General features: G+C 39.4%; 3 protein-coding genes across 7 annotated transcripts; 2 read left to right on the top strand and 1 right to left on the bottom strand.

The window, feature by feature from the left end:
- Positions 1-6: 6 nt before the first annotated feature.
- LOC121887028 (archaemetzincin-2) lies at positions 7-5,124 on the top strand. Of its 3 annotated transcripts, none has more exons than XM_042397557.1 (7): positions 7-75; positions 1,233-1,521; positions 1,835-2,008; positions 2,468-2,596; positions 2,896-3,059; positions 3,274-3,450; positions 4,203-5,124. In XM_042397557.1, exons 2-7 carry the CDS (start codon positions 1,233-1,235, stop codon positions 4,359-4,361), a joined length of 1,092 nt encoding a protein of 363 aa, XP_042253491.1. In that variant the 5' UTR covers positions 7-75; the 3' UTR covers positions 4,362-5,124. The 3 variants fall into 3 exon arrangements, with proteins under 3 accessions (XP_042253491.1, XP_042253489.1, XP_042253490.1); XM_042397555.1 differs by having other exon boundaries at positions 50-201; XM_042397556.1 differs by having other exon boundaries at positions 59-147.
- Positions 5,125-5,436: 312 nt separating this feature from the next.
- Positions 5,437-11,980, bottom strand: LOC121887023 (monocarboxylate transporter 7-like). Of its 3 annotated transcripts, none has more exons than XM_042397543.1 (7): positions 11,702-11,980; positions 9,572-9,624; positions 8,575-8,814; positions 8,252-8,395; positions 7,988-8,116; positions 6,656-7,666; positions 5,437-6,001 (listed from the first exon to the last, which is right to left on the bottom strand). In XM_042397543.1, the coding sequence occupies exons 3-7, from the start codon at positions 8,810-8,812 to the stop codon at positions 5,697-5,699; spliced, it is 1,827 nt and encodes a 608-aa protein (XP_042253477.1). In that variant the 5' UTR covers positions 8,813-8,814; positions 9,572-9,624; positions 11,702-11,980; the 3' UTR covers positions 5,437-5,696. The 3 variants fall into 3 exon arrangements, with proteins under 3 accessions (XP_042253477.1, XP_042253478.1, XP_042253476.1); XM_042397544.1 differs by lacking the exon at positions 11,702-11,980 and adding an exon at positions 9,936-9,988; XM_042397542.1 differs by lacking the exon at positions 9,572-9,624.
- arsg (arylsulfatase G) lies at positions 10,703-23,270 on the top strand. The gene is made up of 11 exons (XM_042397545.1): positions 10,703-11,559; positions 14,622-14,852; positions 15,079-15,314; positions 16,292-16,406; positions 17,016-17,162; positions 20,055-20,269; positions 20,380-20,460; positions 20,601-20,709; positions 20,969-21,089; positions 21,204-21,294; positions 21,770-23,270. Exons 2-11 carry the CDS (start codon positions 14,635-14,637, stop codon positions 22,048-22,050), a joined length of 1,614 nt encoding a protein of 537 aa, XP_042253479.1. The 5' UTR covers positions 10,703-11,559; positions 14,622-14,634; the 3' UTR covers positions 22,051-23,270.
- The last annotated feature ends 208 nt before the right edge of the window (positions 23,271-23,478 follow it).

Genomic DNA, 23,478 nt, shown 5'->3' with positions numbered 1-23,478 from the left:
TCTTCGCTGAAGAGAAGAGCTCCACCCCTCTGTTTACATGACGTCACTAGTATAACCACGAAGCCGCTTCCTGTGGTGATGAACTCTGAGCTAAGATATAATCTCGTTTTTAGCTTCTTTCTTCCCGAATTAGCTGATTAATTTATCGTAAGAGATGGAACTTTGATATCATGTTGAAAATCGGCTTTTCCGTTGTTTAATGTAAGAGTTGCAACGTGTTGTATGCTGACTAGATAGTTAGAAATCTCACAAGTCGTCATTAGCCTAAATGTGAAATACTGTATATCTACTGTTTGTGCACAGGCAGGTTTATATTTACATCTCTACACCCTCTACGTTTGGTCCTTGGAGATTTTAGTTCGCTGGAATTTAGCTTTGTATTCACATATTCATATGTTGATTATTTTATATGCTGAAACTAGGGCTGAAATAAACTATTATTTTCATGTTCATTTAATCTGCCGATTATTTTCTCGATTCATCGATTTATTGTTTCGTCTAAAATGTTCGAAAATAGTGAAAATTTCCATTTTTTATGTTAAAATTCAACACAGTCAAAGTTGACATCTGCATATGTCTTTTTGTTTGACCAACAGTCCACAATGATAACGATAATCAGTTCAATGTCATTTATGACTAAGAAAAGCATTAAATTATCTCATCTGAGAACTTGAAAACAGTAGATTTTTGACACTTCAGCTTCAAAAATGGCTAAAATGATTGATTGATTATGAAAATAGTTGCTGATTAATTTTCTGTCATTCGACTAATTGATTAATCGACTAATCGCTCCAGCTCTATCTTAAACCTATGTGAAACTCCCTATAATGCTGTAGCCTATAATAAATACTTGTGTCTGCTCTGCTGCTGTTTTGCATAACTTCAATGTGCTACAACTTATACTTTCTTAAAAACTTTGACTTATGCATTCCAGCCCAACATGTAGTGTATTAACTGTCCTATGTACATTTTTCTTTGCTAGCAGCCTCCTGTGTGGCTTGGTATAGGATACCAGGACACATTTTAGTCATTAGAATCTAGTTTTCATTGTTACGCCTCTTTAAAATACAGTTTTTCATAAACATCCATAGGTTACCATATAGGGTCAGGTACCCAAACAGCAGCAGGGAACAAAAGGAACAAGAATGATCTCTGCATGATAGAAAAGTTATGTTATAAATTTCACATTGATTCATCTGTAGTCATGTTAATGCTGTATATCTCTCCCGCAGATGAAGGTGATACAACACTCTGTGGAGACACTGAAAACAGCTTTGGTCTCTAATCATCAGGACCTGGTTAAACTTTACAGTAAACACACAAAAGAAGAACGGCGTCTTCTGGAGGAGGGATTCCACCCAGGGCAGCATGGTTCCCTTTTCCAGCCCATCACAGTGCATTCTGACTCAGACTGGATTCCCGCTCACCCCGAGGAGCCTCAAGACTTTGGGAGCTTCTACAGAGACCCTTACCGCAAGACCCCCAGTGCTAGCTACAATACCATTTACATTCAGACTATAGGTTAGTTTGTTTGTTAAAGCCTCAATATTACTCGCTTCTAGAGAAGTTTGTGAGTGTATGTGTGTGAGAATGTTCTCACAGCTTTAGCACCAATAAGATATAAATGAGCTATTTACACTGACTGACATAGTACATAGGAAAGGACATGTAATAATGCATAACTCATTAAAAATAAATCTGTCACCATGCAAATGATACTGTGGTTTATGCAGATTAATAAGTCATGTACAATATGGTTTACAGTTATTTTTGGACTCTATGTGCAGCATGTCACACTGTTGTTAGCCTTAATTCAATACTATGTTTCTTGTAGGTTCCTTTGGAGAGGCGGGGGCCCAGACAGACCAGTATGTGGAGTGGCTCAGAGAATACTGCCAGGCCTTCTTCTATGGTCTTGCTGTTAAGTTGCTGCCAGCGGTTACTGTTGCTGAAACAGGGTGCTCTTTCAGGGTTAACAGTAACTCACACAACCTTCAGATCCTCACTGGTAAGTTGGGAGTTTCTGCTCTTAATTTTGGCAAGTCTACAATCATACCATAGTCTTGCATTACCAGACAATCAGAGATCTCCGCTTACCGAAATCTGGGGATTTCTAAACTCACAGTAGTTGCTTGAACGGCGGCAAGTACAGCTAACAAACCTACACCCCTTACGTTTTGTCAAGGACACGCCTTACCAGAAAAAATGTTCTCCCCCCATTGTCCTCCGTCGTGAGCTGCATGTCACTGCCCAAATGTGAAGGGCCACCCTAAAGACTTCAGATTGGTTCTGCAGTTCAGGGTTTTTTGTAAACTCTTTATTGTTTCTACCCAGTTTTAACTACAAAACTTGGGAGATTGCCCTCAGTGTCTATGAGCGAAGCATTTAGAGACTGAACTGTGCGTCTAATCATACCATACCCATCCCTATTAGTGTTTTGTCATCATTGTATTCTCTTGAAATTTAGGTGACTTGCTACGATTTCTGGGCAACAGGAAACCAAAAGATGCTTTTTGCATTGTTGGAATTACAATGATTGACCTCTACCCCAAAGACTCCTGGAATTTTGTCTTTGGACAGGCTTCTCTCAGTAAGGGTAAGATTTTACAATGTCTTAACTAAGAAAATACAACTTTCTCAGTGATTAGAATGGAAACATGTTAGCACACAAAACTACTGCAGAATACCACAGAAGAGGGAATCAGTAAATATAGCTTTATCAAAAATGTTGATGTAAATAATACACATATAATTGATAATCAGTTCTCTTCTTTTATGGGGCATTACATTTCTGATAATGTAGTGTGGTTGAGCAGCCACAAGATGGTGCTGAAGTGAAATATATCCAGGAGAGATTTTATCTTCCTCACTGTCGATTCTTATCTGTGTTTACAGGAATGGGTGTTTTCAGCTTTGCCAGGTATGATGACTATTTCTACACCAGAAGTTATGCGGGGAGGCTGAAGAAACAGCTTAAGCCAAAACAAGGGGACTATTCTGTGTTTGATGGATATTACACCCCCCCCATCACCAGCATTCTGCTGCTTCGGTCCTGCAAGGTTACTAACAATCATGCTCCTCCTCTCACTTAGTTTTGGTACTATGAACTTTGGAGTGGTCTTGCCAAATGTCCTCCATTGCTTCTTTTCATCGATATTGGTGATTAGAGGACTCAATACTAATGATAAAAACACTTAACTTCTGTGCTTGTGTTTGTTTGTTTGTTTATTTTTTTTGGTCAGAAAAATACAAACTTTAATCATTTCTTTCCAGACAATGACCCATGAGATTGGCCATATGTTTGGAATAAAGCATTGCCAGTGGTTGAACTGTGTCATGCAGGGCTCCAACCACCTGGAGGAGTCAGATCGTAGGCCTCTGGATTTCTGTCCCATCTGCCTTCGAAAGCTACAGGTCTCAATTGGCTTTCAAATAGCTGAAAGATATAAGGTAAAAAAATACATTTTTCAAGGAACAATAGTCTTATGTAAGGCAGCTGACAGTACAGTGCTGCTCCGGTGTCATAATTAAGATATAACCATCATCATATTAACTGGAAGACAAGGTATTGTTAGACTAAGTAGCTTCAGCTGATTCTCTCATAGATTATATAGTACATCCTCAATGGTACAGGAGGCCTAGTCATGATATACTCCATGCCAAAATAGTTTTTGTTAGCTTAATTTGAGTGCTCACTTACTTAAGTCAGTGAGTTCAGTCTAAGGGTCACATGACAATTTAAGCCTGATTATTTCAACCCACTTTCTGGCTCTTTCTAGCACGGCACCAAGAATGTTCCCAGCTGCCTGAGTTCAAAAGAAGTCTTTAAAACAGATTGAATTTTAAGTGTAGATAGTGGAAGACATAATCTACACTAAATTCACAGTGACTGCTTGAATTTTAACCATAATTGTATATTTCACTTGCAGTTAGCGCATAAACTTTTTCTCTTAGAAATTATTTTGTTTTGCTTATATGCACTGTACCTGTTACTATGGTAACTTTACTGTACACTCTAGTGATTTGTTGCAACATGTACTTTTTTTTTTTTTTACAGAGAAGCTTCTGGTTATTCTTAATGATAAGATGTTAATCAACCCCCCTGCCCCCCTCCCCGAAGATCAATTTTACCAAATGCATTGACAAAATTAGATATATTTGGGTTTTTGTTCTTTTTTAAAATGATTATCTGTGTTCATCAGGCCTTAATGCACTGGATGGAGGAGGATCAGAGTCAAACATCCACACCAGAGGAGGCCTCTGCCTCTCAGCTCCACTTTCCCAAACCCACTGAAGCCTTTCATACATCCAAACTGTGGCTCTGCAGGTGCCTGGATATACTGGAAAAAAATGAACAATAGGACTTGCCCATAACTCTGGGTAAGATCTAGGCAGAGTAGGATGTCTATATGCATGTAGCATGTACTATGCATCATTTACTCTGTGCTTAACATTTCTGCTGCTGTTTGGTTTCAAAACAAAATCTTGATGTTGTTATGATTGTTACACCCAATTTCAGAATGACAACAAGGCCTTATATTTTGTGTGAGGGGTATTGGCTGCCCATAGCAATATGTCTAGAAGAGACTCTTTATATTTAATATTCATTTATATACTAAGTGAACACCTGTGGGCATGTGTGTGTCCAGACAAAATTAAACTGTATGTTCAGTTCAGTGTTGTTTTTTAACCAATGTTGTAAGTATTTACATTTATTTTTCTATGTGAACTGAAGGTACAAAAGCATTTACAACTGACATGAAGTGAACATGATGGGGTCATGTGACACATCTCATCCACTCTTGAAAAAACTTGTTCATTGTTGGTTTGTTGCCTCTTAGCTTGAGTTTTTATAAGTTCTGAGATCAATTTATTTGAATGTTTGGTACAGTGGCTTTATAAATGATCTGGTTGAAGTGTATTAAAATGTTAATTTATCATATGTGAAAGGTAAATATTTATAAAAATAAACAATTACACATAATTTAGATGCTCAAATCACTGTTGTTTATTGTGATTGAACACATTTTCATTACAAAAATTCTGACCTCTCACATCACATAACAGTGCATTGTCAGCTTGGTGACAGTTTGATGAACAATAAACACTTTTAACCACACGTTTTCTCCTGAGCTTCATGTATTTTCTATAACACAATCTTTCAATAGATTTCATGTTACAGATTTCATGTTACAATTAATTGTTTTCGCGGCTACATTTGCTTCACAGTATTTTTCTGGCTATCATTATGGTATCGATCACCAGCAGGTTTAGTTTATCAAGTTTAAGTGTTACAGTTAAGTTTAGTGTTCTTCTGTCTGGAACATCTGACACTATAGCACCTTTAATACTCAATCACACATGGTCCATTTTGAACTGATGTATACCTTCCACACACTACTCACACCACTGTCTGTTAAAGCAAGAAGCTAACTGTATAGTTTACTCTTTTTAATTCTAACAGAATTGACACTATAAAAAACACTGTTTGGTACATCAGGTATGTAAGGCACAACTGCTACATACATGTTTTGATCTAAAAGTTCTCAAGATTGCTTGCAGAAACCAGATCTTCAGCAGCATCTCAATATTGGTCTTTCTTTCCATCCTCATCGCTCTGCCAGCAGTAGTCTTTAGATAGTCTTTTACTCTCACATCGCTTTGCCGTTTTATTACCTTTATCCTGTGTTATCAGTTCATGCAAAACGTATAACCTCCTCGACATCTCTCGTGGCCCCCGACTGGTTGTGGTCCAAGTTGTCATCTCCTGAGCAGTCCTCCGGACTGTCAGTTCTATTGTTCAGTTTATCCCCTCCACTCTTTTCTTCTGAGTCCCCTTTTACTTCAAGTCTGTCTTCGTTGCATTTTGAGTTCCTCTTCCTACAGAGTAATCCTTTCTTAGCAGGTTTTACTAAACCCAGGAACACAGCACTCAGTGCCATGCCAATGGCACAGGAGTAGAAGGCTGATCCGTAGTTGTGAGTCACATCTACCAGCACACCTACAGGTAGAAAAGAATTCAGAGAAAACTTTATGCACTTAAAAGGGCACCCTAGCTAACTAACCTGTGAAAACAGTTGTATTATGTCCTCTATGGTTCTGAAGGGAGCTTTCTAAAGTCTGAGAAAATAACCCTGATGATGTCACCAGGGTTATCCTGGCTTGGGCTTAGAGAAATTCTTCAAATAAAGCCTGCGTTACAAACTCAAGCTGTGGAGTACGCAAGACATTGGTCTTTACTAGGCAGGGAAGGATTTTATGTGTTGCATTATAGGAAATGCAGGATCCTGTATTTCTGGAGCTTTACACATAGTAATTACTAAAAGTCAGGATATCTTAATCTCTGCTGCACTGATTTTGACCATTCTTTATCTCTCACAAGTCCCTTCAATTGGTGCAAGTGCACCAAAAGTGCAATATTAAATCACTGGAATACCCCTTTTAAGCAAACAACAGGTATTCTGTTAGAAATTCTAATAAATGCTATGAAATGCTATTCTGTATATTAGATTTTATATTATATGAATAATATATCAGATATATAAAATATATTTGATCTATATCCATACATATCTATAGCATTATGCATTTCCTGGCTGTGGCTGTGATTAAAGTCTGCAAGTGGAGCCATAGCCAATATTTTTAGTAAACTTACCTCCAAGTGGGGGTCCAGCCAGCCCAGCAAAGCTTTGTATGAACACATAGACACCAGCAGCTGAAGACATCCTCTCTATGCCCACCACATCATCCTCAGCCAGCAAAGGGATGTGGGTACATGCTAGGGTCCCCATAAAAAACCCGTACAAAGCAGAGCACACAGCCAGGCCATAGAACTCTGTGACCAAAGTAAATCCCACTAGATCCGCAGTCATTGTAATTACACATGCCAAAAGAACAAGAAGCTTCTTTTTCCTGAACCGCTTCTGGCTTAGGATCCATCCAATTGAGAAACGGCCTAAGATTTCAGCTACAGCCATGGTAGAGAGCATGTAGGTGGCGCGATCCCGCTCAACACCTCGACTCACACTCAGCTCGATGATGTAGAGTTGAGGGGCGAAGAAGCCAAGTGTGGCAAAAAGTCCGAAGAGAGAGTAGCAGATGAAGCTGCACTCTCTGAGGATGGAGAAATCTAGAAGTTTAGAGTTCTTTGCAGATAACTTCTCATCTCCCGATTCCTTTTCCTCATCTTTCCTCACTTGTTTCTCTGAATCTTGGTTCCTTTTCACGTCCTCAGTCTCTGATTCCCTAATGTCTGCTATACCGTTTTCCGCAGATTTCTGTTCCTTCTCTAACCTTGCTTCCTTCTGCAGTAAAGTCTTCTCCTCTGGGCTGCTGTTGTCTGTGTCCTTTAGAGACTGGACACCAGAGTCTCCAGTGCTCATAGAGTCTCTGGTTAACTCTTTGTCCAGACTGTAGGAGGTATTTGGTTCAAATGAGGTCTTGTTTGTCATAGAGTCTTCTGGGTTTGCACTTTCTACATTTTCCTGCGTAGTAAGGGCTTCCAGTTCCTTTGGGGATGATCTGTCAGTCTCTGTCTCGTGGGTTGCTCTGGGTTTGATAATGATTGGCCGAAGCAGAGCACCACAGATGATGATGGTGGCTTGCAAGGCTCCTATCACTGCCATGGTATGCCGCCAGCCAATATGGTCCCTCAGTGCAGAGAAGGCTTAGGGGGCAAGAGGAGATATTGAGTGAGTGTTAGGCAGTAAAATTACATACATGATATTAAGTATGAGGTGTTCTTCGTATATAGGCTGCTATGGAACAGACATAAGATCACAGAAGACATGACTTCGGTGCCCTCAGTGGTAATTACAACTGTGCTTCTTAGCTTCATTAAAATTGCCTATGAACCTTTGAATAAATGTTTTCCTTAGACATTTTATTGAGTAAGACTTTTCCTGCCACAGAATAAGTCATGCAAGCAATCTTGCCTAAAGAGCTGCAAATTCTCATTAGTATAAGTTACAGTGATCCTTGCACTCACATGGTGCCAGAGCAAACATGGACAAGGACTCTCCAGTTGAAGCCATGGCCGTGACCAGAGATCGTCGACGGTTAAAATACTGGGACAAGATCGTCACAGTGGGCAGGAAGGTCAGACAGTAGCCCATACCTGCAAAGTGGAAAAGAGGCACATATTTAAAACTGTAATTCAGCTCAAGACATTGCTAAAGAACAAATTCAACAAATAATAGTATTATGTGAAGTTCAAAAAGGGAGACAAAGGAAGAAGAAAGAGATTCAATACCTGCAACTAACCCATAGGTGATGTACATTTGATTGATGGAGGTGGTAAAGCTTGTGGCAATGGTACCAGAGGATATAAGTAATCCTCCAAGCATTACAACAAGCTGGAAACCAAAGCGGTTGGTCATCACAGAAGAGAGAGGACCTGAGGACCCAACATTAACAAATTATTGTTAGGTGAACACTTTGCATTCACAGCATAGAAGGTACTGTAATTCTTATAACATTATCGTCATTTCAGTGTTCAATCAGACAGTCTGTGTTGAATAGCTTGTTTCTTTGTTTTGCAGGCTTGGCACCCACTTCATCTCACCATCTACTCACCATTGAAGGTCATCACAAACACACAGATGGAAACAATCCAGGAGACTCGACTGTTGGTCTCCCCAAACTCCCCCATCAGGTCCTGGAGGAAGATGCCGAAGCTCTTGATGGTGCCATAGGTGAAAACCTCCACCAAGAAAAAGGCTATGGCCACCACCCATCCCCAGCCTCCATCAGGGGCCTCTGGGTACACATTAGGCCCCAAGAAACGTGGTCCCTTGAGTCTACACACTGCCATGTCTTGTAAAGAGAAATGACAGTTTAAGTGAATGGCGTCGTGGAGCACAATTTTTAAAAATTAATTTAAAAAAATAATTCAAATGTCTATACTTCGACAGGTTGACTGACTTGAGGAAAAACATTTGTAAAATATGGTCGCAAAATGCCAAGTAAATGTGAATCTTGAGTAGGTTAATGTAGTGTGCTTATTATTGTACAGGTGCTTAATAAGGCATGAACATGAGGATTAGCATCATTTAAGCCTGGCTGCCTCTCAACACTGGGACATAGTGAGTAAGTTAGCTGCAAATATTACAATATTTCTGTTTCGCTCATAGAAAAAACAGACATATTTGCAAGAAAAATGTGTGCGCCCCTGTCTTATGTAACCTGTCGCACAGAAGTCAGCATAAAGTTTTGCTAGCTGCTGTTCCTCTTTTCATTAGAGAAAGGTTAATTTAGAGGTAGTAAGCTGAATTGATAGCTACTTGCTGATGAGTAGGGTAGCAGATATGATGTAGATATGATCAATGACTTCCCCTCTTAGTTATATTCCTTTTTCTGTATACTCTTGACTTTGAATAAAGTGCATAGGTGCATCCTTACAGGCTACTGTTTAATGTACAAACACTGTCAATGCTGTAACCAAAGATGGAAAAGCACAGGTGGTAGGACAAGGGGGAGGCATTGGGTAAAATTAGATGTTTCTGGCATTTATTTATTTTTACATCAGTAGCATTGTTAGCTATTAATGTAAAAAAAAGAACATTAAAATTACCTTTTGGCCCTGATTCTGGCTAAACTGAGCATTCAAATGGTATTTGTTGAGCCCTGTATGGGAGTACAATGTCACACAATTTTATTTACAGTATGTCTGTAAACGTAATTTTGCCTCAGAGTTCAAAAACAATGAATGAAAGAATGATACACAACTTGGCAAAGCACAGCTGTCAAAACGTCAACACTTAATGTGTCTGAGCTGTAGACAAATCTGTCTGTTTTGGCAAAATATACTATACACAGCAAGTCAGCATCATACTGTATATGTATGCTTAGGTTATGACTTCTAATGTTTTACAGATTTGAAAGAATAAATCCTCATCTATTTTCGTTTCCTAGGAACACTGGTTGGCTCAACCTACCTATGTTTGGTTTCATTATCTACTGGACATTTTGTCTGACCCCAGCATTCTCCAGAGTTAGAACCATGTTGTGTAACTTTTCCCCCAGTTTTAGACAAATTTCACAACGGGACATGGCTTTGATAAGCTGCACTGGTATGTTACTAAGCATAGTGTGAATCTATTTTTTTCACCCACTGACTTCAAACATCACTGTGCGGTAAGCTGAAAAACACATGCTGTGTTCTTATACTGTTCTATATACCTGTCATAGATATAATACTGCAGCACCAGTGCAGACCAGTGTGTCATCATATACACCTACATTATGCACAATACCTGTCACTGTTACTGAGGAGTTGACAGTTGAAAGTTACAGAAAAAGATAGTAAGAAGTCCTTGAGTTAATATCTGTATGTCAAGTTACCATTTCCAAAGTCAGGAATGAACCTTCATGATTAAAATGTAGACATAATATTTTGACAGAATATTCAACAAACATATCCAGTTTTAGAAAACATTTATGTTTAATAACTACTAAGACATTACCCTTGTAACAGGATTATGCTATAACTCACAACAGTTGACTTTCTTTTTAAAACCTCAGACTCAATGGATGTAATTACTTTAAGTTTCTTAAATACAATAAACTCAAATGAATCCACTAGAGCTGCAGAGATAAGTCAATTAATTGATTAGTTGCCAACTATTAAATTAATCTCCAACTATATTGATAATTGAATTATCATTTTGAGGCATTTTTTGAAAAGAAAAAAAAGTCAAGTTTCTCTAATTCCAGCTTCTAAAATGCGAATATTTTCTGTTTTCTTAAGTCATCTATGAAACTAAACTAGATAAGCTATCTTTGGGTTGTTGAGTCTTGGATGGGACAAAACAAGATATTTAAGGACGTCATCACCATTTTCTGACATTCTATAAACCGAACAACTAATCCATTAACTTTGAAAATAATCAACAGATTAATCGATAATTAAAATAATCGTTAGTTGCAGCCCTGGCATCAACAAGGAGGAACTCCGGTCACAGGCAACAAGGATATGATGGACATTAGGGCTGAAATACTAAAACCTATAACGCGTGGACCAAAAATGTGAATTAGCTAAATGTACATGGTTTGGATTGCTTTTCCTTGAGGCGCCTCTAGTTTTGCCTCTGGGAATCCAACGACAAAATACTTTAGAGTATCCTCTAAAAAAGATCAATTATTGTCAGACTATTTAAATCATATTCATTTTCTTTGGCTAAATGGAAGAAAAAACATCACAAACGCCGCCGGCTTTGTAACATGGCCAGCTACTGTTGAAAGAATAACTGTAACAGGATCCAACGCCCTACGTTATCATTATTTAATGATTTATTACTGGACACATAGGCGCACGAGACACGTCATTTGATTCATAGTTCTACTTTACCGCAATTCGCAAAGGATCAACCAATAATTGGATTTAAACAGGAGAGTTTATTAGTGTATTTTAATTTAGGATGAGGAGGAGGGGTGATAGTATTGACTTGTAATAGGAGCCATATGTTCCGTCCTCTTGCGGCTGACGCAACGCTGTCTGTCCAGCGGCGGCTCACGTGGTCTCTGAGCAAAGCGACATTAATTACTACTCACACACACTTTGTAAGTACTTCTATATCGCCTCTTTGACTCTGTATATACTTAATTGAAGGCGTGCTGAATATACTTTGCCATAAACAATAGTTTAAGTAAAAAACATACTCGTCTGTAATAATATAGCTTATATTCAAGTTGTCCGTCTCACCTGTGTGTAGCTATAGTTTCACACGGTAATCCTTCCCTCGCGCGACCGTTGCAGCTGTAAACTTTACGTACACATACTCTCACGTGCACATGCCCATTCACAGAGATACACATGCAGATACACACACACGTACAGACATGCTCTGTCTGATATAAGCCCGCATTCATGAACAAGCCCCCTCCCCGAAGAAAGGGGGGGAGGTTAAGAGGCTGGTTCCAACCAGTTCCCTCCCCACAAGCCCCTTCAGCTGTGGGGTGCAGAGTTGTTTAGGAGAAGTCTGAGTTCATCGCTGGTGTGATGTGTGTGTGTGTGTATGTGTGTATGTGTGTGTGATTGTTATTGTGCATAAATGTCAGTGTTGCTCAAGCTTTGATAATTATACACTTATTTTTTCACTAATGCAATAAAACATTGTGAAACATGTGAACATCTCCTTGTATAGATTCTCTCATTGCACCTGTAAAATATAAACTTTGTCCTTGGACACAGCTTTTGTTTCATCCTCTATGGTAGATTTACTGATATTAATAGCAGACAATAGCAGTGTGCCCAAATGAACATTAAAATAGGTTTTTCTTGCTGTAATCACTCCTCCTGTTCATACCGGCTATTAGAAGATCCCTTCATAATGCACTTCCAATGTAAGCGATGGAGACCAAAATCCACAGTCTTAAATGTATTTAAAAATGCAAAAATGTATTTAAAAGTTTATCTGAAACTAATATGAAGCTTCAGACATCCTAATTAGTCCAATCAAGTAGATATATTTCAACATTAGTCTTTTTAGCCCCCAAGTCCCTCTTTTTGTTACTATACTTCCACCGCAGCTCAACAGGGAAACACTGTCTGAGGAAACACAACAAAGAGTTTTATACTAAAAACACTGTAAATGTGGCAGATATCTACTTGATATGACTAACTCAGACTGCTGAAGCCTCATATAAGCTTAAGATCAACTGTTAAATACGTTTTTGCACAAAATGACATATTGAAAGCGCATTTGAAGAGGATCTTTTAATAGCCAGTGTGAACAGGAAGAACTATTACAATGAGCAAAAACTCTTTCAGTGTTCATATGAACACCTGACTATTGTTTTAAGACAGACTTGAAACATGGTGACCCTGTCCTTTAAATGGAAATGTGTTTTTGTTTGTCTTACCTGCACTTCGGCTGTACACATTGGCGAAGGAAATTCACTGTCAAATAGCTTTGTGTCTTGGACCTAGATTTTGATCTGTTGTGTAATGAGACGCTGATATTCAAGTTTAACTTGATTTACTGGTGTGAGGAAGAAGAAAGGCATATTTGGTCAATGCAAATAACTTTAGACCTGTTTGAGTCACACTCAGAGACGCATACCTTCCACTGATTTTATCACTGTCACTGTGTTTACATGCCAACAAGAAACCAGGTTATTGTGAGACACTGGGTTAAGGCAGGAAAAGTAGCTGTATTTCTCTTAATCCCTGATTACAGAAACCAGGTTTCTAGTTTACATGACATCTTCTTAGAGTGATTAAGCAGTTAATTGTGCATTCTGTTGGACCTTCCTTTTCTTCCTTTCTGAAAATAGATATATACAGTATATACAGCACCATTATATATGAGTTTGGACACATTTTATCATTCAAGTGAAAGGGAAGGTGTGTCAGAATGTTTGACTGGTACTGTATATACTGTATATCATTACATGTCTGGCATTGGGATAATTTAGCACTGAGAATGTCAATATGACCTCAAACTGACTAACTCTTTCCACAACATTACCAACAGAATCCTTTTTAAGTTTACGTCAATTGTATTGATTACTACCATGTTCATTTTGTCAGTATCCGGCAATATTTGTCAAAATACTAAAACATTTCACACTTTCCAAAGTGTTAATCTAACAATTTAGGGACAATTTTAGATATATTTCAAAGATCTTATTTGTATCTGCAATAAATAATTTATTTTTAATACAAAGTAAAAACACATTTAAAAAAAGTGTTTTAGTTTTTCAGAAATGATGGAAACAGCCAGATCTTGTTATTGGGCTGAGTATGTTGGACCTCACTGTATGTAATCTAAATAACATATGCTATGTCTATAGAGATGAACAGCTGGCTGGCTTGCTGGCTGATAGATAACTCAGTGTATTATAAAATTGCTGCAGTGCAAAGCTGTTCAGCTCAAGATCTCAGTGGGAGAGCAACCTTATATCGCTCAGTCAACATGAGCCACCCACCATGACAAACACAATCAGATATAAATGATTACAGCTTCATCTCATACAGGGATATTTTACAGTTCTCTCACACATACACACTCAAACCCCCATCATACATAAAACTCAGTTGAATTTAAATTAAATATACAGTCTCATCTCTGGCAAGCAAAGTTGTGTTTAACAGAGTTAAACACAACTCTTAAGTTAACAGAGTTGTGTTTTCATGGCATGAGAAAAATAGAGTATGTACTTAAATTCCACAGAAATGTGTTTTGTAGGGAGACGATTGCACTGCTGGTCCGAAAATATGATATTTACCTCATCATTTTCCTTATGTGTACAGTGAAGGCAGAACTTTTAGAGAGAGCGAAGTGAAGTGAACTAAGTTTGTTACAGTTACAAACACCCTTTACCCTCTAAAAACGGATACCTTCTTTTTGTTATTTGAATGTACTTTTAATGCTTTTGTGTTAGTTAGCTGAAAAGTCAAATTGCCAATTTGACAAATGTTTGCATATCAAGTGTCTTTTTATAATGTCTGTCTGGAGTTTCTCTCACTCACTTTCATACCTACATTTGTTTTTGCAGACTTTGCATTATATCCTGTATGTACTGAATATCATTGTGTTCACAGTGTGTGGCTGTGCTGCTCATGGTTTAAAGATTGTGTGCCTGCTTAAGCTTTAAATAAAACATGTAACCTTTTGCAGACTTTGAGTCAAAATGGCGGAGGGTTTCACTCTGCTGCTGTCTGGGATGCTGCTATGTGGCCTGCTTCTGCACATGGTGTCCCAGCATGGAGTTGATAAGCCCAGCAAGAAGCCCAATTTCATCATCATACTGGCCGATGATATAGGCTGGGGTGACCTGGATGCTAACCAGCCTGAAGAGAAGGCAAACAATACACCTTACCTCAACATGATGGCCCAGCAAGGACTAAGGTAGAGAATTTATTCATTTATTTTATAGCTGATCTGTTATGTAGAGCTTAATTCCATGTCATATAAATCCTATTATTGGAATGGTGTTCATGTGTGTAATGATATTTCAAAATGGTAGAGTGAGACTGCATGGCAAAGGTTACATATCGTTTAAGCCTGAGTATGAACGGCAGGATATGTGACATTCACTTCTGATTGTCAACAAAATAAAAAATATTTATTCCAGATTGACAGACTTCCACTCTCCAGCCTCAACCTGCTCTCCATCCCGTGCTGCCATCCTGACCGGACGCTATGGCTTAAGGAACGGGGTGACTCATAACTTTGCTGTGCGCTCTGTGGCCGGTTTGCCTCTGTCTGAAGTTACCTTGCCCCAGCTACTACAGAAGGCAGGATATTACACCGCCATGATCGGGAAATGGCATCTTGGCCATAATGGACCATATAGTCCTACTAAAAGAGGTACGTGGAACTTTTTATACCACAAATCTCTGAAGATGCAACTGAATGCAACAGGGGATCAGACTGGAATTTCTCAAAGAGGTGTGTGAATTTGGTTTATATATATTTTAAAGCACAAAGTGGGATCACAAAAAACGCCCCACATCGCCTAAATTGAGACCATATAGAGATTGGCTTTGGGTATGAAACAAACAGCCTTTTGTAAACATACAGGTGAAATGAAATAAAGTTATCTGAAACCACAGTAAGCCCTTAGGAAACTGGCATGTCCCAGCCACAAGCTGTAACAAGAAAAGAAGAAATAGAAGAGTGAGATGCAAATAGGAAAATAGAAACAGAGGGTACATTGATTGTGTGTGTGTGTGTGTGTATATATATATAACAGTCTGCAAAATGGCCGCTGTACTATCAGCAACAGAAGAATTGCTGAGATGCAAATACAGTTTAACATAGAAGCTTTTAACAGTGGAAGGATTTCACATTATTTTAAAAAGCGTATGTGCAACATAAAACAATGAGATGTGAGCACCAATCTATTGCACAACATTCTTCCAGTTCAGGGTTATGGCGTCTGTCGGTCTTTCTTGGCTTTTCCAGCCACATTAAGTGTGGGAGTGAGTCCACCAGCCTAGCTGCAGGGAACACACTGAACAGGATCACTAATAACGAACTCCCTGCAGCTGTGTTTTGTGAGATGACAGACTTGCTCCTGACTCTTCGCCTACAGCTGACTCAACAACCACCACCCACCAGCTCTTATCCCATCAGCCACCACCCCCTCCCCCACCTTCTCATTCATTTCTAGGGCAGTAGTCAATCACCTCCACCTCACCTCATCTGCCCTCAGCCTGTACATCACATTATATTTGTTATTGTGGAACAAGATACTAACAGGTGATCCACATATCAGCATCTTTTAACCGTTTTGTTGGCCAAGATATACATATGTGTTACCATGTTTCTTGTCTCCTGGACAGGGTTTGACTACTACTTCGGTATTCCTTACAGTAATGACATGGGCTGTACTGATATACCTGGATATAATCTACCACAGTGCTTCCCCTGTGACTCATCTGGACCTCAAGTGATCAGGTGTGGCTCTGTGCTCCTACTTAAACAAATATGACACTCTCAGGCCAGTATGAAAATTGTTATCCTGACCAATGGGCTGTTTATGCATATTTGAAAGTACATGTACAACATTGGACCTCTAGTGTTCCCAGAGGACCTTTGAAAACCTTTGAAAGTTTGTGCATTTGATAGAACTATAACATGTAAGGGTGGAAAATAAATTGTCCTTGAAAGTTCTTGAAACATACTAGAATTTGACACTCAAATTCACTAGTCTACCTCAGTCTATGTACCTCCCTCCATCCTGGTATTGACATCGGAAAGTAATTGGAAAACTGAAAAACGTGAGCCCCAAGTGAGTGTTGAAAACCTAGAATTGAGAGGGATGAATGCATGTGCAGTATTTTAACACAACCAGCTCATGATTTACCAAACACCAACAAACCCTGTTACTCAAATTAGCAAGAGCTAATGATGTATGCAAGGTAAGTAGTATCTATCAACTGCTTCCTTTCTGATCAGACTACACCCTGCCTCTTAATACCTCTTCAACTAATTCCAAACCTTGTTAAACACACACACTTACACACTCACTCTAACCATTTATGCTGTTATTATGCTATATTGTAGATTGAAGAGACATGTACCTGGAGGCTGTTATTCCAAAGTGGGCCTTCCTCTGATTGAAAACATCAGTATTGTGGAGCAGCCTCTTGACCTGTGGACTCTAACAGAACAGTACAAATCTGCTGCACTCAGAATCATACACAACGCGAGGTACAGTACAGCTGCAAAGACACACAATATATGATAAGAGTATATATTTGGCTCTTGATCTGTGTTACATGGGACAAACCCTGTATTGATATTGTAAAAACCTGGATGTTTCTGTTTGAGTTCCCTGTATTAGATGGTGACAGGCTGCTGCAGTGCAAATACACTGTGAATGAATATGTCCTCGAGGTTGTAACACTGTTATTGCTGAACCTAATTGGGCAACCTGTGTGTTTGTGCCAAACCAGCCCTGAAGATTGAAACAACAAGCTTCTCTTGGTGTCAGTATGTTGTCCTCTGGCTCAGCAGTCTTTGAAACCTAGTCTGTGCACGTGTGTGTATGTCTGGGGGGGGGGGGGGGGCTTAAGAATTCAAATGTAATAAGATCCTGAAGAGATCGCTGCCATGTGTTTGTCAATAGGGGAATAAGACACCCACACAAACACACTGTGGTGAAATTTTCAAGAAGTTCACTGCAATGATTTCTTCCATGTCACCTTGAGAAATATCACCTGATCATGGCAAGAACCCAAAAAATGTGTTTATTTTGGAGGCTCAAGGTCACTATGTAACAAATAACTCCCTTGTGCTATGGAGTCATGGTTCGTACCGCATAACCTTGTCCACCACAACAGACAAACAGACCAAAAGACAGTTTGGTCTGTCACATTAAGGTCTCTCAATCAGAAGCTCCTCAGTTTATTGCTGCTTGGAGTTCTGCTTTTTTTTGGCAATGTGCAGCTGTTATCAGTAGAGAGATCTGAACAATGTTTCATTAGGTGTGACTATTACCCGAGGATATCTCTGTACTTTAGTTCAGTTGGTGGAACATGAGGAGGGAAGATAAGATAAATCTGTGGCAGATGCTAATATTTGTAACCACCTGTAGTTCATGACCTTTCTATGACATGCACATGACCACGTACTGAGAAGAGAGAAAGTGCTGCAGGCCACAAAGTAGGACATCAGTCTGTGTGTCTGCCAGAAATCTGATTGACATACAAGCTTTGCCTTCATCTTGCTTCAATGGGGCTTTGAGATGAGGCCTCTGAAGTATGTCTAGAAAACACAGAACTCTTGTCTTACAGCAGCATCACAGTGATTCCCATCAGCCAGATGTGACACACTGTCCCACTGGTATGTCGGCAAACAAGCATCATCCCACTGAGCGGCGTCTTTAAACAACTTTGTACAGTACATCTACAAGGTCTATGGGATGTATTACCCCCTTCGTCGTTTCGGCCAAAGTGTGGATCCAGAAGCTCTGGGTTGAGCAAGAGGTTTTTGATAAATCTAACCTGCTTGGTTACTCGCTTAATTGATAAGGTTGGGGTTATGCATGTCACCCAAGTGCAATGGTATGGTAATTTCATGTGTTTTTAGTGTTTTTTTGGATAACACTGGAGTTCTGTAGCACAGACACATTAGCTATTGTAAATCAGGCTTTGGCTACACAAGTTGGTTTTGGTCTTTTTTATAGGATTTGTTGATACAAAAAGATAAAGCAACACCAGTCGAATCCTGTAAAGCATAGAGCCTAACCTAAGCCCAGATCAGCTTATCTGGATCCTATTTCCTGATGGTGTATTAATAACAAGACGACCTGCCAATACAGTGTAATGCAATAAAATACAATAGCCCTACATCAAGTACTGCCTTTGTGAAGCTTACAATGATTATTTTTTGTTGAGTGTGTCGAGAAAGTGTTAATTATGCTATATTTTGTGGTCTTAAACTAATTTGAAAAGAAAATTCACATCATTCAGGTACAAACGAGCATATTGACTGTAACTGTCTGTAGATATTTTAGACAGACAAGCTTTTTCAACTTGCCTAGATGGAGTTGAGAATGCTGGTAGTAGTATAATACGGAAAGTGTGTCTGTGTGTGTGTCTGTCTGTGTGTGTGTGTGTGTGTGTGTATATTGGAAGGGCGGTGAGCCCTGCTGTTTGCAGCTGTCTGTGAAAAGCAACATGCCTTCATGCTATTGTACGGGGTCATGTGAATGAATGCAGCGGTTATGAGTCATGCACTGTTAAAACCAAACAGTATTCATTCATTGACGGAGGTCATTGAAGTGACTAATGTTGTGTTCCAGACATGTCAGAAAGTCCACATTCCCACAAGGAAAATTGGATGAAATTGTTCTGCAATATGGACTTTAAAGTCAAGTGAAGTCAAGTCAGTTTTATCTCTATAGAACCAAATCACAACAGAAGTTATCTCAGGGCACTTTTCACATAGAGCAGGTCAAAAGCGTACTCTTTAATTTACAGAGACCCAACATTACCCCATGAGCAAGCACTTGGCAACAGCAGCAAGGAAAAAATCTCCTCAAGTAGTCATACACTATGAATGCTACACAGCAGTTCAGTTTTCAGCAGTTTATAACTGATTCCCACTTAGTTTTTCTGAGTTGGACCCACAGTCTGTATATATATCTTTACATACAGTATTTGGACCACACATGTACAGATGTGGTTTCTCTGACATAGAAGTTGGGTATTTATATTTCCAGCTTTGGGTGAATCGCAGCAGAATAGTTGTCATGGCAGACATTTGGACATCATAACAGAAGAGGTACAGGTGTAACTATAACATTGATAATACATTCCATTCACACATATTATCTCCAGGACTCTGGTGTTACGCCTGTTGGCTCACTGACATGGGACACGTTATTAATTACACCCGTGCTTTTCCTACAATAAAAAGTCAAAATGTCTGTCATGAAAAAGGCCTCTTAGCAACCATAGAGGAAGGGCTAATTAGAGAAATTTGCTGATGTAGAGTTTAGATGTGGTAAACATCTCATGATATCGTATGGTTGGTTAAATCTGCTTGTGTGGTAATACAAATTCACAGGAAACTTGTCTGTCATACTTGTCTCTGCAGGGAGCGAGAGCAGCCCTACCTTCTCTACATAGCGTTGGCTCACATGCATGTTCCCTTGGCCCCTCCACTCCCTCCAGACACCCCCTCCATTGCCCATAACCCACATGACAGCAGAGTGTACACTGCCAGCCTGCGAGAGATGGACAGCCTGGTGGGGGCGGTAAAGAGCGCTTCTGATGACACGGACAAAGACAATACTCTCATCTGGTTCACCGGTTAGTCAACTGTTGTCTGTCTATGTCTCTTCTTACACACCACCAGTGTCACTATTATCCTACAAAGGCCATATACACAGTCTTATACAGTATGTATGCTTTACATGTAGGTGACAACGGTCCTTGGGAACAGAAGTGTCAATATGCAGGAAGTGTAGGACCTTTCGAAGGAAAGTGGCAGAGCAGCAGAGGTATAAAAAAACTAATCCTGATTCAAAACCAGCTTTTTATGCATGCTTTTATGAGAACAATTGATGTGGTTATAGCTACTGTCCATCATATTGCTATGAATCCTGTATTCCTTAATTAATCTTTTGCCTGTGTATGTGAGGTGGGGGTTCAGCTAAGCGGACCACCTGGGAAGGAGGTCACAGGGTGCCAACGGTGGCCTATTGGCCTGGTGTAATCCTTGCAAACACCACCAGCGCTGCCCTGCTCAGGTATTCGATTTTCTCAGTACCCAGAGACTACTTTAAATTCCTTCAATACTTAGGTAAATCCCACGTTTACATTGTAGATCCTATATGTACAAAAGGACGCCACCCCTGTTTACTGAGGCACACTACTTGTTCATTAGGCTGGAAGATGCAGTTGGAGACATTTATTTCTTGACCAAATGTATTTGATTTTCCTCTTTTTCCCTTCTAGTTGTCAAGAGAAAAAGTTTTTCTGTTCTTCTTTTTTTTTATCCTCTGACAGTGGTATGGACATTTTCCCAACCCTTCTGTCCCTGGCAGGGGTAACACCGCCCTCAGACAGAGGTTACGATGGCATTGATGCCACAAATATCCTCCTGCGTGGTGAACAGACTGGTCACGAGGTACAAACAAATCCTAGTTGTAGATACAGCTTTTTAATTTTCGTAGTCTTTTCAGTGGGGATTATCCAGTTGAGTTAAGGTCTTGATGCAGACTTAAGTTCTTTTCTCTTGTAGTTTCTCTTCCACCCTAACAGTGGTGCTGCAGGGAAGTTTGGTGATCTGCAGGCAGTCCGAGCAGGGAAATACAAAGCGTTCTACATCACAGGTAGGTTTCAAAATGGGTCCACAGAGCTAAAACAATCACATTACAGTGACACTGACTTGTATGTAATGTTATTACAGTAATTACAGCAATATGACTTCTCTGGGTGCAGGACATTATCAGAGTTATTATGCAGGACATGATGTCAACATGACAGAACCCAAATGGTGGCCTTTCTGTTTGTCTGTCTGCAAAATTAGTTTCTGGGCATAACTAGAAAGGCTACATTAGAGCAGCTTCATTCTTATTGTGAAGCATCCAAGTATTGAAGGAGAGTACAATAATTCTTTAGTGCTTTAAGATTCATACTAAAGTTAATCACAATAACACAAAACATCTCAAACCTTAATATTAGTAACCAAAGAAAGACTTTTACGCACAATCTTAAGAGCATTTTCCCCTGCTTTAACCATATTTTATGTATTTTATGTATTCAGTAATGCACACACACGCACACACACATCCCTGTCCCTTGCAGGTGCAGCTGAAGCATGTGGTGGTGCAACAGGAACTCAGCAGCTCCATGACCCGCCGTTGATATTTGATCTGGAACATGACGAGGCCGAGGAAACACCCCTGGATGTCGGGACACTTGAATACCAGGCGGCTGCAGAGAGGATCACCCGCAGGAGGGAGGAGCTATTATGGGACATTGCCACCGACAAGTCTGTGTCCGCAGCAGACTACACCACCGACGAGTCAGCAGCGCCCTGCTGTGACCCGACACAAGCTGTTTGCCGCTGCCGCACGCTGGGCTGAGGGTGGGAGGACACACACGCATGAACACTCACACAAAAGGCCGAAAGAGAAGCACGCAGATGTAAGCAAACAGATGTAGAGACAAATATCTCCTTTGGACGTGCTCGGCTGTTTGTTTGTTGAATGTGTTGTTTGGGAGGTTCAATGTCCAGATGCTGCAGATGTGCAAACAGGCATAAACTTTGGACAGATAGTAGAAGGTCAGAGTGAGGTCAATAACTTGGGAAAAATAAGATATATCAAACCATGAGACAGTAAAGAAAAGCTACAATTTATGGACCAGTTTGTTGCAGTGTAATTCAATATAAAAACATGTTTGTTGAACATACTTAAACCACTTAAATGTCCAAAAGCCTTGTTATTAGTTGTTAGATGTGTGATGACATAGGATTTAAACGTGAATTATTTTTCCACCAAAACTACACACAGCAGAGGTTGAATTACTTCTCAGCTTTAATGAGTCTCTGATGTCCAGTATTGAACAGCTCAATGCAGTGTGAGGGTGTCCTAAAAGCGCCACCTTTTGGCAACTCAATGGTATTACTGTACCATGTTACTTATTACAACAGTAATATATATAAATGTTATATATACATTATACACACAGTAAAAATCCTCAATATATAGTTACGCACGGTAAGTCTATGCGTTGATGTGTAATACTTAAAACATTTTCAAAAAGAATACAGCAAAGTAAAAATAACCATGACTTACATGTTAACATATTCAGCATCATGTAGCAAATAAAAAGGTCTTCAGGATATCACTGAAAGTCAAGGACCTGTAACTTTGTCACGTACAGCTCACCATCGAGCAATTCACATTTAGCTGTTGACCGCTCCTCCCACAGAGCCAACTCTGCCAGATATATTATCAGGTTACATTTGTGACTCCGCAGGTTTTTAGTCTCATCTACTGCTACCATAATTAGTATCACAGCTGCATCTTCAAGTCATGTAATACTTACTGCATGTATTATGATTTAAATAGTGTTATCACACTTGTAAAGTATCTTCCTTCACCTGAACTTGTGCCTCTCTCTCTTGAGGTGTGACATTTAATGCCCATTTATTGAAATATGACAGATCTTCAGATGCTAATTCCTAAGACATGTAAGTGAAAGAAAACAAGATGTCTTCTTCAGAGATTAGACTTATTTCTTCAGGGCTGCTACCATGATAATATTATGCAACAGTTATGTCACTGTGTTGTCAATGGTTCTTGCTGTGCAGTCATTATTTAGAAAAATGTAACACTATCATTTATGGTGTAATATGGGAGTTATCCATGGGATTCGTCAGACAGCATTTTAATCTGTCTAAGCAAAGAGATGTTCTTTTCTTTTCTTGTATTTCTTTTTAATGAAGAGTGGACCTTCCACTCTGTTTAGTGTTTTTTTTTCTTTATTTCTTACAAAAAGTGAGAGGG

The sequence above is a fragment of the Thunnus maccoyii genome, chromosome 20, assembly GCF_910596095.1.
Source record: "Thunnus maccoyii chromosome 20, fThuMac1.1, whole genome shotgun sequence".
Classification (NCBI taxonomy): domain Eukaryota; kingdom Metazoa; phylum Chordata; class Actinopteri; order Scombriformes; family Scombridae; genus Thunnus; species Thunnus maccoyii.
The sequence above is the reverse complement of the archived record's forward strand: the minus strand, read 5'-3'. Positions and strand labels throughout refer to the sequence as shown.

Bases quoted from the DNA above. Each gene is read 5' to 3' on its own strand.
- LOC121887028 (XM_042397557.1), top strand. From the start codon at position 1,233: ATGAAGGTGATACAACACTCTGTGGAGACACTGAAAACAGCTTTGGTC. The intron at 1,522-1,834 runs GTTAGTTTGTTT...TGTTTCTTGTAG, and splicing joins CATTTACATTCAGACTATAG to GTTCCTTTGGAGAGGCGGGG. The intron at 3,451-4,202 runs GTAAAAAAATAC...TGTGTTCATCAG, and splicing joins AAATAGCTGAAAGATATAAG to GCCTTAATGCACTGGATGGA.
- arsg (XM_042397545.1), top strand. From the start codon at position 14,635: ATGGCGGAGGGTTTCACTCTGCTGCTGTCTGGGATGCTGCTATGTGGC. The intron at 17,163-20,054 runs GTACAGTACAGC...TTGTCTCTGCAG, and splicing joins AGAATCATACACAACGCGAG to GGAGCGAGAGCAGCCCTACC. The intron at 20,461-20,600 runs GTATAAAAAAAC...TGTGTATGTGAG, and splicing joins AAAGTGGCAGAGCAGCAGAG to GTGGGGGTTCAGCTAAGCGG.
- LOC121887023 (XM_042397543.1), bottom strand. From the start codon at position 8,812: ATGGCAGTGTGTAGACTCAAGGGACCACGTTTCTTGGGGCCTAATGTG. The intron at 8,117-8,251 runs GTATTGAATCTC...TCCACTTTGCAG, and splicing joins CACCTATGGGTTAGTTGCAG to GTATGGGCTACTGTCTGACC. The intron at 6,002-6,655 runs GTAAGTTTACTA...TTCTACCTGTAG, and splicing joins GGCTGGACCCCCACTTGGAG to GTGTGCTGGTAGATGTGACT.